General features: G+C 34.3%; 1 protein-coding gene across 4 annotated transcripts in view; it reads right to left on the minus strand.

Moving 5' to 3' along the window:
• The window catches only part of LOC409782 (pikachurin), a 175,791-nt gene that overhangs the window by 36,027 nt on the left and 119,331 nt on the right, over nucleotides 1-20,433 (minus strand). For all 4 annotated transcript variants that reach the window (XM_006561063.3, XM_006561065.3, XM_016912367.2 and 1 more), the window contains 2 exons: nucleotides 10,241-10,442; nucleotides 2,415-2,559 (listed from right to left, as the gene is read on the minus strand). In XM_006561063.3, coding sequence (XP_006561126.1) covers nucleotides 2,415-2,559; nucleotides 10,241-10,442 — 347 coding nt within the window. The remainder of the gene's footprint in view (nucleotides 1-2,414; nucleotides 2,560-10,240; nucleotides 10,443-20,433) is intronic.

The following is a 20,433-nucleotide window of genomic DNA, read 5'->3' on the forward strand; positions in this document are numbered from 1 at the left end:
AAGATTTAATCGACTCGCAGAGCTACCCAATTCAATCGAGAAATTAAAACGATACGAGAAACCCGTCCAAAGCGAGCCACTCTTTCATAATTCGAGCGATTGTCGAAGCGTTAAACGCGGCCATTTAATTGGCGCCTGATCAAACGGTTTGGGACACGTCCGCGAGAGAATGGATCCCGTGTACGTCTCTATTCGTTTTCACGCTCCATTTGGCCGGGTAATTCGCGGCCTGTCGCTTTCAAACCGATCGAAAGTAATATTCCAACAACCTCCTCCTTGTTTCGAGGCAAACAGCGGAAAATCTTTGACGCACGGTGAATCCTCTGAAGGAAAATTTTTTTTTTCTCCCCTTCCCGACTGGAACAACAAACGCACACAGGGTGCCATCTATTGTTCCGGTATTGTACCCCCGTTTTTAATCATGCTCCTGCACTTAGTCACTCCTCTAGCCTCGGTTTTATTCCGTGCTGCTCCACAGGTTTTTCGCGATTGCACGGGGTCAACGTTACTGCTCTTCTCCTCTGTTTTTCTTTTTCTCTTCTTCTCGTTCCAGACACACACACATATATACTCGTTCCTCTTTTCCTCGTATTATTCTTTTTTTCTTTCTTTCTTTTCCTTCTCGTATTTTTCAAACGAGACATCAGCGAGGGCTTGCCTTTCATCCACGAGAAAATGCTCAATGTAAGTCAATTTCCCAATGCGATCGATCATCGCCATTTTTGTCTTCTTCTATCCAAAAGGCTGGCTCTTTGATCGTGCCTTTTGCACATTGGTTTGAAGAATAATTTGGTATATTGGTCGACACATCGTATGATGATACGTTATCTTCGCAAGATATAATTAATTTGATCGATATTTATTTAAGTTTCTTTCTTTCGAAATTTCGAATCTCTCTCTTTTTTCATCTCGTTATCCCTTCGAAAGATTCCTCCAAACATTTTAGATCGAATATATCTTTTCTATTTTCTTTCTGGATTTTCTTATCGAATTCTTTTTCCATGGAATAGGAAAAATGGAACAGAATTTTATATACAAACTTGAAACAGAGGAGCAATTTCTCTCCACCATTCGAAACAATATTGTTTTTTTATTTCCTCCTGTTTTAGAATTTAAAACAAGAAAAATATCGATACTCAAGAATTCTTCCCTTTCTTCGATCTCTTACTCATAAAATACTAACTCGACCTCAAAAGGATTCGAATGCACAGTTTTATAAATAAAACTCTCCTCTCTCGAGAGAGAGAATTTTTGCTAATGGATATTGGATCGACTGAACAATAATTCCCGTATCGATAGCAACAAAAAGAGAGAGAAAAAAAAAGTAAAAGAAATCGAGAAACAGCATTAAATCGCGCGAAAGAAACGCGATAATTAACGCGAGAAACGAGGTTCGTTTCCTCGGGAAGAAAGTGGAGGAGGAGTCGGCGGCTCGTCGTTAGACAGTCGATTTCCTTGGAAAATAACCGTTTTTCCCGGCGAGAAACGATGTATATAGCGGGTGGAATTGCGCGCATGTGAATAACGATGACGTGCACCGAGGCGAGTATACACGGAGTCGTGAAAAAGATTTGCTCGTCTCTCGGCCAAAGACGTCAGCCGGCCCGGAATTTTAAAGGGGGGGAGGGGAGAAGACGTCTAAACGAGAAACGCCGCCTTTTAACCGGCGGAAAATTACGAGAACGACGGGGAAAAACGGATTTATATATATATCAACGTCGGTTGTGAAACAATCCCGTGACAAGCCGGTTATATCTGCCAATGAGAATTTGTCATTTCGCTCTGTGATATCGATCATGAATTTTAATCGAGAGAATGGGTTGAAGTTGGTCCCAGAATGAAATTTTAACGGTGAGCCAAGTTTTAATAACTTCTGTTATTGCCGGAATTGTACGCGGTGATTTTAGAGATTCGGTATATCGGCAGATTGTGTGAATTTAGTTTAATTTTTTCTTTTATTATAAAATTGCTTTACGATATATTTCCCCTCTTTTTTCAATTTGTCTCTCTTCGAATTTAAAATTATAAAACGAACCGATGTTCATTTAATTATTCGAGTAATCTATTAACAATGATTCAATGATCGTAATTCTTTCTGCTCCGTTTATTTGTTTCCCCCATTTTTTAATCCCCTCACAATTATCCTACTTTCCAAATCATCCCCTAAAACGTGGAATTTCCGATGTCAGAGACGTGGCAAATTCACGAAACCATTAATCGAAACGTGTCCGTTTTCGAAATAGGCGGTCATCGATTTCAATTCCGGCCCGCATAAATCGTGATAATTCTAATTCGAGTCGAGGGGCCGCGATTAAGTATTTGCGCGGCACGTCGACAAATCTATTCTCTCCCCCTTTCATCGATAATCGATCGTTCGACTTTTTCGACACCCCCAGACGAAAATTCATTCTTACCTTCGATCTTCCTTCGACTCGTTTCTCTTGATTCAGCTGAATCCAGGCGTCCCATCGATGCCTGTAGACAGTCAGGGTGTTCCACTCGTTCAACCTCACTGTTTGCGTGCTCCTCACTGTGCCGACTCCGCTCCCACAATCGAACCTTCGAACAAATACCTGGATTAGGGATACCGTTTTTCTTTTGCCTTGCGAAATCATGATTTTTTTTCGGGGGGCAAGGTTCACGTTGAAATTGGAATCGTTTGATTTTACAGAGGATCTAAATTTTGGATTCTGGAGGGATGAATAATATTAAAGATATTTTTTGAAGTGTTTCTATCTTGAAGCAAGAAATATTATTAAAGTGAATGAAATATTTTTGACGATTAAAGAAATGGACTACTCGCTTGGTATTGAAAAATACAAGAGAATATGCTAATTAATAATTTAGTTTATCACGAAAGATTAAATTTCTTCTTCCCTCTTTAATATTTCTCTTCTGGTTTTTCCAATTTAAACTTTCCATATTGTTCGCGCCATTTATCTACTAGCAGGAAGTCTGGTTCGTGAGAAACATACGAAATCGGTCGAATTGTAAAGATTCATTGATTTGAGAATCGTTTGCTTAAAAAAAAAAATGCTTTGAGTTTTGAAAAAAATCTTATTTGCGGAATAATACAGCGCGTGATAATTTAAAACGTTTTTCCGTGGAAAATTTCTTTCAGAGTTTTCGAATTGAAGTGTTAGAGATTAAGAATGAGATTAAAATCGATTTATATTGGAACAGAATCGCAGAAAATTAAATACATAAAAAAAAGTACTTTAAAAATAACAAAAAAATAGACGATTAAGTTTTCTATTCTCTGATAATATATTTTTCATTCACATTGAATATTTTAAATCGAAAAAGAATTGACTATTACGTATGTTTTATAAAATTTGTATAGAATATTTTTTTATTCATTTTTCTTTTTTACACGTGGAATATTTTATTTCAAGTATTTTGTATTTTTCATTCATATATATTTTTTTTTTTTTCAGATAAAACTTTATCTCCTCTGGGAAGTCGATAATGGGGAATAAAAATATTATAAATAAAAATCACAGAAATTAGAGATTAAGAGGGAACGGGGATAAAATAAAATCTTCAATAGATTAAACTTTCATGGAAAAATATATATATATATATATTTTATGAATTCTCTCGTAAAGGCTTGGAAAATTCATAACTCATAATTTATTCGTATGCTCATTTGGAATAAAATACACAAGATACGCATCGATCATCGATTGTTGTTCCAAAAACATTTTCCAATCGAAACGAAAAACGGTTTCACAAACGGTTCGACGATTATCTGATAATGTGAACGGAACATTTCCAATTTCAACGTAGGGACGAGTAGAATAGTTGATCTCTCGTTTCAAAATCTCGTCATATTCTTAAACAACGCTTCCAATGTTAGCTCGATAATACAGAAAATCACGTGCGCGTCGACGGGGAAATGAAAAAGCATTATATCTATTAACTATTCCATAACGGGGATGTCAATCAGTGTCTGTAAACGCGAGATTAACGACCATGAAGGTAACATGAAACTTTACCGTGCTGCACTGAAAGTAATAATTCACCATTACCTAACTTTGGGCAAAGAGAAATTCAAAATTCTTAAAAATATACAAAGCTATATATATACAAACGACATCATCATGCAATGTTATAAATTAAAGAATATTTTACTTTTCCAGATAATATTTGTTGTCGAATAAACATTTTACTATGCAACAGGGGGAAAATTATGAAATAATATATTCGAGATCAACAATAAGACAACTTCCTTCTGAAAAATACTAATTGTAATTTATTTACACGAAAAGGTTCATTTCGTTTCATTGTAATATTCCAGTTATTATTACCTCCATTATACTTGTTCTTTCGGTTGTATATACGTTCCATTCTATTTATTATTTATTCGTTCGAAGCGAAACGAAGGATGGAAAAGGGGTCGTGCTTAGTAGAGGCAAGGGTTGGATTCTAAGTTGCGGTAATTATCACTGTCGGAGGGTAAACGACATGGTAATGAGAAATTTTAACGAGTTATGCCGACTGCAGCGTAAATCCTGCACAACCGAAGTACGTAATTAATAGCATGCTGCTTGGGGCACGCGCGTGCTACTTTCACGAAGTTTTAAAGCTCGACCCTTTACACGCAGCTCGCCATTTCTCGTCGATTTCTAGTCTAAGAATTATAATAGCGCCACGTTTTCGTTTCGCCACGAAACACCTCTCTCACGTGTTTCAGTTTACGTTTCATTTACGCAAAAATTGCTTTTTCATCCTCGAGTGTTTACTTTTTTTCTCTCTCTCTCTTTTTTTTTTTATTAAATCACGACAGTAGATTTCATTTCATTTATGAATTATACAAACGAAATTTTTATCGAGCTTCGTTATTCCCTCTCTTTTCCTCATGTTTGTTCGATAAATCAGGTTTGAATGAATTGAACAATCGGAAAAGATCAATGTTGCAACGCAATTCAAGGGAAGATTAAATTCGTATTAAATAGATATCATTGTCCCATTTTTTTTTTTTGCAACTGCATCCATTTTCCATTATCACAATCCCGAAATTTTAAATATCTTACACAATCGTTCGCAAATGCAAACACGTGTGCGCTCGAGATACAAAGAAGAAGAACAATATAAAATCATTTTAAATGTAAACGATTCGCCTTATTTGCAAATCGTTATCCCGTAACGATCCATCCCCGAGCAGCTTAACGAAGCAGAATCCTTGCAATTTCCTCCCGCGATATATCTCTGAAATTTCTTTTCTTTCTCTCGCTCAACGAGATATATAAAAAAAAATATTCATAAACGATATCCATCTACGAGGATTATTATCACGAGTACGATATTTAAAACAATTTAAACCGTGATGAAAGTTAGTGTGTGTTCGAGGGTGCAATCGTGAGAAAAGCCGATTAGCCAGACGGACGATACCCGAAACGGAAATTCAATTTCGGCCATTGTTGCGAGATAGATATATATATACATCCGTATAACACGGTTCGAAGAATAAAAGAAGTGCAAAATAATTGATTTTTATCTTTATCTTTACAGAAAGAAAGAAAAAAAAAAATGCAATTTTCGTCTGGTGTGAAATAATTAAGAATTTCCCTCGGGGAGATCACGACGAGGATCGTGACCCTGGCCTTGTTCCTCGCGATATAGTGACCCCCAGCATGCGAGATGCACTTGACATTTTTAGATGCTGTCATTAAAGAAAAGTCACGTAGTTCGATTCACTCGAACAATGGAATTGAGACGATTGTTGAAACGAGAGAAGAAAGATGATTATTTTTCGTAAGAAAATACACGTTGTATTTTACGAAAATTTGTTATAAATTTATTTAAATTACTGAATCACAAGGAAAATTAAATTTAATCCTGAATAAGGAATAGAATTTAATCGAAAATATTTTAACAGTTCTTTCGCAACCGAATGAAACAAGAATTTTAATCCTCATATCGATATACCTAATATCAAAACCGAAGGAAAACCCTTAACGGGTCAAGTGTCGAAAACAGTTACTTACCCTCCGCATATTCGAGAGATGGAGAAGGAAACGGGGACACACATCCCCTCGAAAAAATCTTTTGGACACCGTCCAGGACTCAATTCCTATTTTTGTCTCGATCCTCGGGCTCACGCGATATTACTTCCGTTTCGAGCACGCTCGTCGCTCGACCGTGCATGTAACCGTAATGCGGACATCCGTGTACGTGAAAGTGATTCTTTGAGCTTTCCACCCCCTCCTTCGCTCTCTTTATCCTCAGTCGAAAGACACAGAGCACCACGACGACGACGACGACGACGACGACGATGGGTTACGTGAACGCGGCTTAACCGAAGAAAAGACCACTCAGATTGGATAGGTAAGCCGGAAAACTCGGGTGGCGAGAGACTTTGTTCCACCGTTGAAAAGCGAACGGTAACTACACGGGCGCAGATATAGGATCATGCCTCCTCTTCTTCTTCTTCTTCTTATTTCAGCCTCGGCTGACTTGCGAGAAGATTTCATTTTGCCCGAAAGCGAGTCTTCACCCATCTCTCAACGCTTGGAAAGGAAATATTTTACGGTGGCGACGTAGTGAGAATTGGGGAGGGATGATCGTAGCCCGAGTGTCGTCCGAGTGACGGGTTCGATTAGGTGAGGGATATTTTCAAATTCGTTCAAAGGGATGATATAATTTGATAAAAATATTGTTGATGATGGAATGTTGTTGGATATTTTATGGGGGAGTATTGAAATATCCGAGATGGAGTTATGTGATTAATCGAGTTTCTTTTCGTTAATTAGAAGCGATATAATATTTGAGATTTCTTTTTAAAGATTGATTTTTAGATTTAGATGCAGTCAGAAAGTAAATTCGATCGAGTGCTTTAGCTTTTCATTTCAGACGAGATTTTTCTTTTCTTTTCTTATTCTTTTTTTTTTCTTGACTGGTTAATATTCGATGTTTGTCCAGTACGAATAAATTTCTACGACTGATCATTTGGCGCACGATTAATGAATTATGGAAATGAAATCGGCGAACGACGAACGATTATTACAGCATCGTTGAATAAATTACATTCAGACGAAGCTTTTATTCTTTTAAAGGCCCGATTATTTCCATAATTAAATAGAAATTTCCGTTTTCGAGGGAAACATATTTCCGTTTTAACAGAACAAAAGCTTATTGATAATAAAATTGAATGCTGGTTGAATGATAGTATTGAAATTATGATATTATAAAATAGATGTATTTATATATTATTATATATAAACTTTTATATTTCTACGAAATATATTTTCTACGATTCTAAATTTCAAATTGTATACTTTTGAAGATACTTGTGTATATACCCTATTGGAAGAGGATAATGCGAAAATATTATGGACCATAAATAACAATTTATTATTATGAATGAATGTTAATGACACGTAACGTTAAATATTCAGTAATTACAAAGTGCATTAACGGGGTGACTAAAGTGCGACTAAAAACTACAACTGGCAACTCTCTCGATTTTAACGACTCTCGTTATTCTCTCGATGGTTTGCACAACTTTCTTTTATGACACGTGTCATATGTACATATGTAAATGAAGGGACAATGAAAAAACGATGCAAAGATCGAAAGAAGGATCGAACAAAAGAACATGTTTAGAACTTCTTGCTCTGTATATTTACATTTTTTCATTACATTTCATTCTGCTATATTATTTCCCAAACTATCTTCATATTATTTTTCATAGACTGTTTAAATCAAGTATCAAATATTTCTATAAGAGAGAAAAAAAAGGAATAATTAATTCTCGATAAATAAATGAAAATTGAAATTTTTAGATAAATTTCTTAAATTATTTAACGAATATTTTTCTTATCCCCTCTCCAAAAATATCATATGAATATATTAGAATACATAATCTTTCTCATTCCTTCTCTTCTTCCACAATTTCAATTACAACAATGAAACCACGATATTTCTTCCAACTTCGTCGTTACATTCACGAAGTGGAATTAAAACGTGAAACATCACAACGAAAAAGTTTCGCCACAAAGTTTACAAAGCAGCCCTTTAGGCTGCCGGTAATGAAAAACTTGGGAAGGTAAAGGGCAACATTAACTACAAAAACATGGCCTTGCTCGTAGACAATCTCTGCCACGAATTCGAACTTCCGGGGATTCATAAATCGGTGGCTAGTCGCCACGAGTTATTAAGCTGTAAACGAAAAATTAGCCGCGGAATCCTTAATTAATGGCAAACTCACACCACAAAATGGCCACGTAGTCATTGGTGGTGAGTGTAGCTCGTGAAAGATAGCCGGGAAAACTTCTTTCCGGTCCCTTCTTCGCTTATTAAAGAAAATGTAGTGGCGGCCAAGTTCATCAACGCGATACTTTATAGCGAGATCTTAAGAAGACCTTGTTCCTGAACGAGATGAAATTCATTTAAGAGAGAATTTTAAGGCTTTTTTAATTTTTACGATAAGTATTTTTAATTCGTTACTTATTGGCCCAGTCCTCGAGGAATTTATTATTAAGTATAAGTTTATAGTAATTTGTAAATTTTATTTCATTTAGGGATATTTCGTTTAATTTTTAGCTAATTCGTTTTAAACATTATTTCTTCCGTTTATCGATTTTGCAAGTTTAAATTAATAACACTTTGAAGCATATTTCAAAATTTGTGGTGTAAATTACGGAGTCGAATTATATGGTAGTTGAAAATATGTGCTAGTTAGAATATTTGTACGCATTGATATCTGCACACGTTATTATCGTGATGTATTAATTATATAATTAAGTGAAAATACGTACCCGTGGAACGAAAAGAAGAATTCTGGCAAAGATAATTAAAAATTCGCCGAGAAGCAGAGTGCGAGCACACAACACGCTACGATAAATACAAGCTAAAGTTTTCGAGCCTGTTTTTTACATAGGGAGGATTAAAAGAGAGAATAAATTTTAAAATTAACCACCTCCCAAACTTTAAACGAAGATTAATCCCACGAGAATCGTGTTCGCGTTACTTCGTTTCTAATTAGAAAAAAAAAAAAATTTCAATAATTCAACAACATCAACGTCTTCTCCCCATAATTAATTCCATAAATTCTGAACGAAACATTTCCTGAACAATTCGATTCTTTGTTAAAATAAAAGATAATTTTAATTTCGTGCCCTTTTGAGAGTGATCCCTGTTAATACGCGCGATGGTCACAGGCGTCTCGAGGATGAAAATTAACCCTTCGAGAGCAGACGGGCGCGTCTTCGAGTCGAGTTTCGTCGAAGTTGATCGATCACGCGCTCCTCCCACGATAGGGAAACGTGTTCCGCGGTAAATTGAAGCAAATCGCGGTTTCGCGCGAATCCTTTGATGTCCCGCCGCTAATAGGGCAATGAGGTTTTCGGCCAAACTTGCGCCATATCGAGGCAAGTTATGGAAAGTTGGCATAATACTGGTGATATATGTCATCGACAGGGATGCGCCCAATTTGCGGCCAACGCTTCGATTCGCTGTGCTCTATCGATCAACTTCCCATCGATATATCGTTCTAAACTAACCTTCGATTTTTCGTGTCGATTCGGATTGGTTTACAAATTTATTAAATCGAAACGATATAGCAATGGCTATTGATTTTAACGCGTATAAATAAATTTAAATTTTTCTGAAGATCTGAGTAGAATTGGAATTTTATAAGAATTGCATTGAGAAATAATGATGATTTAATCGAAACGATATATCAATGGCTATTGATTTTAACGCGTATAAATAAATTTAAATTTTTCTGAAAATTTCTAAAATCAGTAGAATTGGAATTTTATAAGAATTGCATTGGGAAATGAATAATGATGATTTAATGGTTAATTAATTTAGGATATTTAAAAAAGATATAATATGAAATTACTGTTTTCATCACTAGATCGTGGAAATTTAAATGTATAATGTTCTGCAGAATGAACAAGATGAGAGATATTCAAAACAAAGTACATATATAAAGGGTGAAACGTATTTTTACTTCCATTTCTGTGCGCATAAAAACCTAAATTTGCATAAATACCCGCCATATACTCGCTTTTAATCTCGTAATAATGAAATTACACGTAAACTTGCACAATAACTATATGTTTTACAATATTAACTACTTTAAAAAATCTTTAAAAACTCACTTTCCAAACTCCTCTTCCCATTTTTCAACCCCTTTAAATAAATCACACTTGGATCGATCAACAATCATCCAAGCTATTTTACATTTTATCCAAGCTATAACTCGATATAAGAAGCGTAATATCGTTACCTGAACTCGATGAATCCGTGATGCAGAATCAAGGCCATGAAGTCACCCTGAAGATCGTCCCTCTCCCCGGCCAGAAGCAGGATACCATCCCACGCCTCGGGACGGAATTCCAGTTCCAACTGGACGTGCTTGTACGCGGCCTTCAACGCGGGAAACGCAAGCCAACCGGAACCTGTGAACCTGGGCGATCTTACCTCGGCCTCTGCAAAAGTAACAAAGTTTTCCATCATTAAGAAAATCGTTAATTATTATTATTAATTATTTAATTTATTTAATACACTCGATAATAAGTAGATCGACAACGATTGACAAATTTGCATTTATCGAAGAATCGTTTATTAAATTTTTTTTTGATGAATCTATTTAATATTATAGGTATATTTGGAGAAACGAAGAGGACAAGAAAATTAAATTGTTAAAAAATAGTTTCATTCTATTTTCCTCGATTGTGTGACTATATTTTATTTGGTAATATATTTAAATAAATAGGAAAGCTACGATACGTCAAATAACACGATGTTTCTCTTTCAGTTTGAATTAAAATCTTAATAGAAACGATTCTCTCTTTCGAGAGAAATAACGATAAATAAAAGGCAGAGTATCCAGATACGTTGGGAAGAAAGCGGTTGCTTCGAACCGTGGCCCATATTTCGTTATCCACTTATCCCCTTCAAACTAATTGCCCCATATATCGATAAACCTTGGATTGCGAAAACAGAACCTCTCCGTCTTCGTCCCCCTTTTTCGTCCCCACCCCATTCGAGGGGAACGAAGAAATATGGTTCGGGTCGAGGGTGGCGGATAAGAGGAAAAGGGAATCGAGAATTCCGGGATAGTGGAAACGTCCTTCACCTTGGCTAACGTAGATATCAAAGGATATACGGTACAGGAAAAAAAGAAGGGTAGTGTACTCGTCGTACACGTAATTTGAAGGGTGGCCTATAAATCTGGAATGGAAAAACTTGTCCATAAGAGGCCAGGAATAACAAGAAAATGTACTCGATGTAGTAGTAATGAAATTGTTATCAATAAAACTTACCTTTTGCAGTATAATTTAATAAACATGATTCCATTACTCACATTAAATTAATTTTTGTTTCAGCGTAGCGAAGTTGGACAAAATTTATATAAATCTTCGCCTAAATTATTTCAAGAAAGAAGAAGAATTGTATCTCCATCATTTTAATAAAAGGAGAATAAGATTGGAAATGGTGGGATGGATACTCGATTAATTTAATTTTTCGCTTCGATTAATAAAATTCAGCGAATTTCACGAATTTCCTTCGCCGTCGTTTTCCACGGAACAGTGTTACAAGTCGTTTGGAGAGGATGTAAATGTATTTGATACACGAGGACGAGAGCGAGTTAAGTCAATTTAATCTCGCGGTTTTATCTCAGGTAAGTCAATATCCGGGAAGGGAAATAAGAATACGAGGTTAACTCGATTTCCAGGTTTAATTGGCCACCGCCATCGTGGATCTGGCAGTTGTTCGTTGCAATTAATTCGATGTGGATTAAAGATCGTATCAAAAATAACTTGTACGGATTGTTATTAATATTCGATTTCGTTAAAATGTATTTCCTCAAGTTCTTTTTTTTTTTTCGATAAGTTTCATCTATGGAAATCTGGAAAGTGTGCCTCTTCCATATCCTTCTCCCCGTGGTGGAATCAAAGTAAGAGACTTGAAAGGGAATCAGAGAAGCGTGGATACGGGATTAATTTCATATCGTGCGAGCGAAATTTCATTTTCGCATTTATCTCTCTCGGAAAATTGTATTTCTGTTTAACGGTATTAGAAAGAAAAAGTAATTTAATTTGGACAATGAAATTTTTCATATATATATATATTTCAATAACACGGTTAATTAAAATGAATTAAATGAAATTTCATTTTGTGATGATTTAATTTCTCTTTCTCTCTTTTTTTTTTTTTAAAGTTCTACGATATATTCGTTTAAACAAATGAATAATAAAATAAATTTTGATGCAAACGTGTCGAGAGACGATTTCACTGTTTTATTATTTTATTATTATTTCTATTACTGTGAATATGTAATTTTTCATTATTTAACGTTCACCTGAAGAACATATTATTATAAATTGTAGATCTTAATCATCGTGAAAATGAGAGGAGTCTTTATATAAGTTCCATTTCTTCATCGCGAAAAATCCACAAGCTAACAGATTAAAAGAAGAGACGCACAATCGCGGCTAATTTAAAAGAAAAAAAAAAAAGGGAAAATGGAATTGGAAGCAAAAATGGCAATGAAAAAGTATCAAAGCTTTGTTTTGCAATAATTCGATATTAACGGATAAAACGGATCCGATGAAAAATGTCGCGAGAATTGTCTTTCCATCTGGAGAATCTGGTCGACAATCGAACGGCTGCAACGTGATATCGTTCCACGTACAACGTGTGTGCAAAGTGTCATGGAAAATCGTGGACAAAAAAAAAAAAAAGAATCCGGGAAAACCGCGTTGAATTCGCGCGAACATTTCAGATATCATCCTTTGTCACGAGTTAAAAAAACGGTATCTTGTGTTCGAGCACAGGGGATTAACGATTTATCAATTCGACTCTGCTTCTAAAAATTTATCATAACGTTGAGTAATTCGATTGGATAATTTCTCTTTCTCTTCAATTTCGAATTAACTTTCTTTCAGATATCAGAGATCAAAAAGAAAATCGTCAAAAGTAACGGTGTATTTTTGATTTCGAATTGTAGTAGTTGCGTCGAATTACAATTGGATATATTTGTTGCTTGTACGATTTTCGACGTTTTCGAGTTACTTCATTATACGTTTAAACCGCTTAATCCGACCGTTTATTGACATCGATTGAATTATTCACTTGTTTATTACTGGATCTCGATTGGCTTGTTTGTTGCCGCGAAACGTTTTGATTTCGTTTTTGAATTCGGAAAATACGTCGTTGCTTTTTTTCTCTCTCTTTTAATGCTGCAAAAATGGCGAAAAGTTGACAACAGTTGGGGGAAAATTTGATGGTTTTAAATTTCCCTTTGAAATTCTGATATAATGGATGAACGATTGCATTATTTCATCGGCGTTACTTTAACAAGAAATTATAATCGGTTTTTTTCCCCCTCGATATTGATATTTAACATTAATTTCCAATGTTCGATATCACTAGTATAAGAATAATTTCCAATATTAATTTTCGATATTCAATTTTGATGTGGAATATTTAAAAGAAAGGGGAAAAAAATCATAAAGATCAAGCAGGATATTTTTTTTTGGAGTAAAAAAATTTCCATGATCTATAAAGAGGACAGAAATTTATCTTATTTTAAAATCATCGAATTATCAAGATGTATTCTTCGTGTCGATTATGGAACAAATTAATCCAGAAAGTAAAGAGGAGCATCCAGATTTCGAAATTTAATCGAGAAATTCTCGATGTTATAATTCATGCATAGAAACTTGGTGGATAACGAAAATCGCGTTATTTGTATTCCGGTGGCGCGAAAAAATTTCTCCGACTTTTATTTTTCATCGAATCTTCCTTAACTTTAATCGATAAATTCCTCTTCCCTCAACAATCCCGCATTTGTGGATAATATTAATCTAAATCGATATGCAACAAAAAGAGAATTTATCTCGCGTGAAAAGATCGTTGGATCCTTGGACAGAAAGACTCATTGTTATCACGTATGTGCGATACACTTCCGTGATCGTGCCACGGCACTTTTATCGACGAAATACACGACATAACTGTAACTGACCTACCACGAATTCAATGGATATTCTGCTGGTTTTACCAGCTTTCATTGAAGACTAATACTCCTGTCATTTCTTTCCTTCCATGACTTTTGTAAAAGAAACCAATCCAAATTATATAACACGTTAAAAGTAATATATTTATTCGGATCAATCCGTGTTTATTATTATTATAAAAAGCGAGTGAAATTGAATGAATCTAAATTTCTAAATACACACGATGGATCATCGTAATCGCAAACTTCGATATTTTAACGTGAAAAACACGGGAATGAGTTAAAAATTTTGTCATCGAAATGCTGTTGGAAAATAGAGGAAAACGTGCCATTGAAGCTGCTTTTTGAATTATCCCGATATCTCAATCGGTTGCCGAAATATAAGAGTTGAAAGTATTCACGTAATGATTAAGATAGAGCGAAAATGTGAATGGTGCCGCCATCTACATTTTTTCTTGAGTACTACTGCATTTCTTGGAATCGCGTCTGCCGCTTGTCTGGAGTTTGGGATAGGTCAGTGAGGCGAGGCGCGAGCGAGAGTTCCGAGTAAGCGACAAAGACGGCGATAGTAAACGATCGAAAATTATCCTTCTCTTTACACGACGATATCTCGGCAACCGGAAGTCGTATCGAGATAAATCAAAAAGGGTTTTAAAGAGGAAGGATCCCCGTTTCCAATGGTGTTTGATTCATCGATTAAAAATCATTAACTTCGAAGTTATAGCGGTTTAAAGTTTTCGTAATTTCAATAGAATTTGAACGAGTTTTAAGGGAACTCGCTTGATTCATAGGATCATTTCTGGAAAAATATTGCTTGTAATTATGTTATTGATTGATTGTAAATCGATTTGAAAATTATCTCAACTGGATTCAAAATTATCTTTTTGATTTTTAATTGGATTAAGATTTTTATTGTGAAGCATGTAATTTTTATTTCAAAATAAATTTGTATATATCGTGTGTATATATCCCGTTTAAATTTGATTAGTCAAATATTTGGAGAGATTTAAATAACTGGTTGCATCGAATTATCTGAATTTTTAATTTTCTACGATATTCGACGAATATTTTATTTATTGGCTATCTCGCTGCAGATTGCTCGTTCCATTAACAATATTCTAGTTACACATAACTTCAAAAGCTTTAAAGCAAACGCAAACAACCTGAGAAACTTAGGGGATATACACACTAGTAGTTTTCAAGTTTGCTGCAATTAAACAAACTTGTTTCCAAATTATGACACTATTACACGTTCAAGTAAATTTCACCGAATCAACAAGTCCACCAAGTTTAATATTCATACTTCATTTTTAATTTCATCGAGTTAATCAACAATTCCATCGAATTAAATAAGACTTATATTCTAAATTATTATTATTATTATTATTTTTTTTTAAATCAAGAACAAACCAATTAAATATTTTAAATTTCATTTCAGTTATATAGCCGGGAATACAGAACTACTTTATACACTTTGTTTTCCACAATATCGCGGATATAATTTCATTTTAATTTTCAATTATTTCCAAATGAAAAACAAACCAATGTGAAATCATAAATCTACACATTATTCCAATTAATATATACATCTGTTGAAAACACAGAAATATTTTCTATGCGGATAATTTTCAATTAAAATTTAATATTATGAGTAAATATGCATGAAATATAAACATTTAACTTTCTTTCCAGTTTAATTGATTTTATTTCGTTCATAAACGTCAGAGTATATTTCTATATGATAAAAAAAAAGAAAGATTCGTTTTTCTCGCAAAGAAACAAAACTTTTTACTTTCACAATTTTCATAATTATTCATCATCCTTTTGACAAACTTCATAAATACGTATCCCTCTGTATCATCTTAAATCATTCATCTTTTGGAAAACTTCCTATGGCAAGGAGAGATCCGGCCCGTCATTTCATCCTCAACTCTGAATAAAAATTTTATTACTCGCGGGATGACCTCAATATTTTACACCCTCAGTTTCCATCGCAATTTCATGGGCTTAATATTCCATTGTCCGATCCTTATAACGTTTATCGCGTTTATCAAACGCGAAGGACACTCCCCGGCCAGGAGTTGGTGAATTTTTGAAAAATTTCAAAGCCGCAAATTTCGCGTAAAAGCTTCTTACCTAAAGTTGAACCTCTACGCTCCCCCCTCCCCCTCCCCATGGGGACTTGCGCGAATATTGAAGCCATTTTAGACCAACGGTAAACAACGGACAATCAAGACATGAAAGTTTCAGCAAGCTGGATTCATCGAAACTTTTCTTTTGCTGAGCATGCTTTCCTTCTACCCTCTGATAAATAAACATTTAACGACGATAGTTACGAAAGCTTTGAAACAATTGCGAAGAATTACGATTCATTTTTCAGGATTTTTCACGATCTTTGTATAAATATTTAAGGAAAGGAAATTTTATCGTTTTCTTTTATGACAGAGAAATATATTAGAAGGAAATAATTATTTGTCGCAAATATTTATTGTACGGACAAAGTTTGCAAATAATTATTGAAATTTAAAATTATTAAACATTATCACAAAATTTCTTGTTCAATTGTTATTTTTTTTCTTTTTTGGATTATTATATATATGTAATTCTTATTTAAATTAAATTTGTAAAGTAAGAATAAAAATTTATTTTTATTATATATTCTTTTTGAGAAAAAATGTCACAATTTTTTTGGTTATCTAATACTTTGCGTGCATCAAGTAATTTTTTGAAAATAAATAAGGATTAAAAAGATGAAAAGGATCGATTGCTTGAAGCAATGATTTGAACAGATATTATTTGTAGCTTTTTATAAAATTTAATTCTAACCATGCACGATGATAATTTATCGATCTCGTGTTATTAATACGATATTTTTTCGAATAATTCGAGTCGAGATTGTTCGAGAGATGGATTTAATTGATATTTAGATTCGTTTAAATGTTTCGTAGTTTATTCGAGGAAATTGGTTATGCGTTTTAATTTAATAAGAGAAAATGGAGAACAGAGTGAACAGATTTTTTTTAATTCGAAGAGTTTTTGATCAACAAAATTTAATTTCCCATAATTTATAATTGATCCAATCATTTTCGTTAAAATTCCCGTTGAAATTACTTCTCCATGATGAAAATTTAAAATTCTTCTTCCCCCAGAGATATCATCCCCAATATATTATAATTTTATTAAATATAAAAATTTATTTAATCACATTTATAATTTTAAACAAACGTGCCTTCCAAGTGTTCTGATATATATTTTAAATATTTAAGTCGGCAAATTTCATTTAATCCTTCGCGAGTTAGTTTAAAAACAAAATTTCAAATTATGAGCAAAATTAAGAGTAACGTCTCTCTCGCTTAGACAGTTAATGGCCTTTTGAAGAAACTTTGTAATTCGTTTTAAAAAAAGTAAAAGAAAACGTTGGATTAACTATGCAAAGTTCTAAAGAGAATACTTTGAAGAGAAATAAGATTTTTTTTTTTCCCCCTATTTTATCTCTTCCAAAACGTTATCTCGTTACGTTATTTATTTACAAATCGATATTAAAACACGATTGAATAAATTGATAAATTATTCTCCTTAAAAAAAATTCCAAACAAAGTCGATTATAAAAATTAACGTCGAATTGATTTACTCACTACTCATCCAGAGGATAATAACAGAGGTTCTCTAAATAAGATGCAACAATGGAAAAATGGAAGAAAGGGAGGATAGGAAATTATCGAGTGAACGGGATCGGTAACCTTTCTGTTCCACGTGTATGATCAGTCACTTTGGCCCACCGCCAAAACCAGTTCCTCGCTGGGCCCTCAATTAACCACTTCACTTGGTACGGGCCACGAGGTGCGATTTATCGCGCGTGTAGATTTGCAAGCTATGCCGAACACAAGTATCGCTGATCTGAGCTTCCATCTGGTGATATAATATCGCAAAATATAACATCGTCGAATACGAGATCGATCGAACCATTATTTGAACCATTTCGAGATGGTTCCAGACGATGCAATGAAATTTGATATTTCTTTGTCGAAATGAGAGATTTGGGAAATTTTTAACGAGAGAAGAACGATCAATTTGTAATTCAAAAATAAGAAGAAAGGAATTTCGTAACATTTCTTAGCATCTCTCAACAATCTCTCGAATAATTTCATTAGAATTCGCTTCGATTATCCTATCTTTTTCAGCTCTTCCTTCATTTTCTTTCTTTAAAAAGAAAGAAGAAGAAAGACAAAAAAAGATTCTATACAATGTTAACAATAATCTTACATATATGTACGTATATTCAATCTTCATATAGTTATATAACAATTTTATTTCACGTAAAATATTACGAATATATAAAGTATAATAAAATAGAGAACGGAGATGAGATCAAGATCTAAATTTTCAATATTATTTTCTTCATTTCTTCAATAAACCTATACTTTTACAAGATTAAAATTTTAAATTATAAAACGTTCTAATATCCTTATATTATAATCCTGTTAACAAAATATTTTTCAAAAATTCCAGCTAATCTCATTCTTAAATTTCACACACGTCTTCAATTCAATATAATTTCTCAGTAACGTAAACAGTTTATCCAGGAAGTTCCACCTAGGAGATTAATACGATTCTCGATGCGAAATCGCGGTCAATTTAAGATTCATCGGGGCGTGAAACTGTCTCGAGTGAGTATAAATCGGTCGATCGTAAGGAGAATGTTCCTAACCCTTTCCTCTCTCACGACATCAAAAGGACGATCCAATTTGATTGTTTCAACGGGAGGCGTGCCTTTGTGCAAATTATTAGTTACGAAGAGATCCCCTTCCTGTCTCCAAACAAACAATCATGTCATCGTGTCGCGAAGAATGTTAATGAAATTCGCTTCTCGTTTCTTTTTTCTTCCGATTCCCCTTCAATTCGTTGCTACTCCGTCAATTTCTTCCCTTAATTGCTTGCCTTTCTCCATCCCTTCTCCACTGTTTCAACTTCTTTTCTTCGAGTATATGCCCTTTCCCTCGAAACTCTTTACTTCCGGTCTGCGGTATTTCCAACCGTCTTTTCCCGCCGTTGGTCCCGGGATTTTCTCTACCTCGGTTGTTTTAACGCTCGCTTTTATACGGCTCAGTTTAGCCGTTACACCGTTCCTTTTCTCGCGCTTTCCAACATTCCGTTCTTTTTTTCCCTCTCTCTCTCTCTCTCTCTTCTCTTTATTTTCCGCTCTTTTGTTTGCGCGTATACATTGCTCTTTAAATCGCCACGTTAACCGAACTCTCTGTTACAGATATTCCATTGTTTTTTTCATTCTTTAAAGAGAATTCGGAATTTGCGGATAGATAGTTCAATTCGAGGAAGAAGGAAACGAAGGTGGAACAATAATATCATTATCACGATTTTTATTCCGATAATTTTCTTCAAACAATTCAATTTTATCGCGATGAAAATATTTTCTCGTCATCCCTTTACATCCTTATATAAGAAAGAATCCGATTTTTCAAAGATTTCCATCGAAAGATTCGAAAGATATCCCTGAAAAAAATTTCTTAAACGTAATTTCCTTTACAATCATAGTACATAGAACAGTAAAAAGAGAACGCAATTATTCTTTTTCTCTCGACATCGTGCAAGAATTTTCAAATTTTCCAAGAAAAATATCCAATGTTCACAAGGATGTATTCCATCGGTGGAGAACGTATGGCGAGAGCAATTTGGTCACCCCTTTATTCCCTCGAGGAAGATCGGTCGAAACGCTATCCATTTCCCTGTCTGCGAAACAGAACGAAATGATCGCGAAGCATCTCGGCGGAAGAGCATATTTTCTTCGTCTTCCCGTGGAAGATCGATGGAACAACGTGGAATTTCCCTCGATTTCGATTTGTTTTCGAAGAATTTTTAACACAACAGTTGACCACCACCGATAAATTCTCACACGTGAGATGTCGATTTTCGAGAGACTTCTTTCTTTCTCTCTCTCATTTTTCTTCTATGGACAAGTTAGTTTGAATCGTTGTTAAATGAAAGCTTTTTCTTTTCGAGAAGGAAAGGTATAATTATAGTTTTCTTCTTCTTTCTTTTATCCAACACCAGGAACAGGATGAACAGTTTATCCACCATTATCAGCATATTTATATCATTCATCATCTTCCGTAGATTTTGCAATTTTTTCTCTTCATATATCAGGAATTTCATCGATTATAGGATCATTAAATTTCCTCTATCCAAGATCAGAAACAGGATGAACAATTTATTCACCATTATCAGCATATTTATATCATTCATCACTCGTAGATTTTGCAATTTTTTTTCCTTATATATCAGGAATTTCATCGATTATAGGATCATTAAATTTAACAGTTACAATTACAATAATAAAAAATTTTTCTTTAAACTATGATCAAATTTCTTTATTTCCATGAAAATGAATATCGATTAATCTATCGATTCTCCTTATTTTCTTCTCCTGTCCCCCTCCCCTTTTC

The sequence above is a fragment of the Apis mellifera genome, linkage group LG5 (genome assembly GCF_003254395.2).
Source record: "Apis mellifera strain DH4 linkage group LG5, Amel_HAv3.1, whole genome shotgun sequence".
Taxonomy (NCBI): Eukaryota; Metazoa; Arthropoda; class Insecta; order Hymenoptera; family Apidae; genus Apis; species Apis mellifera.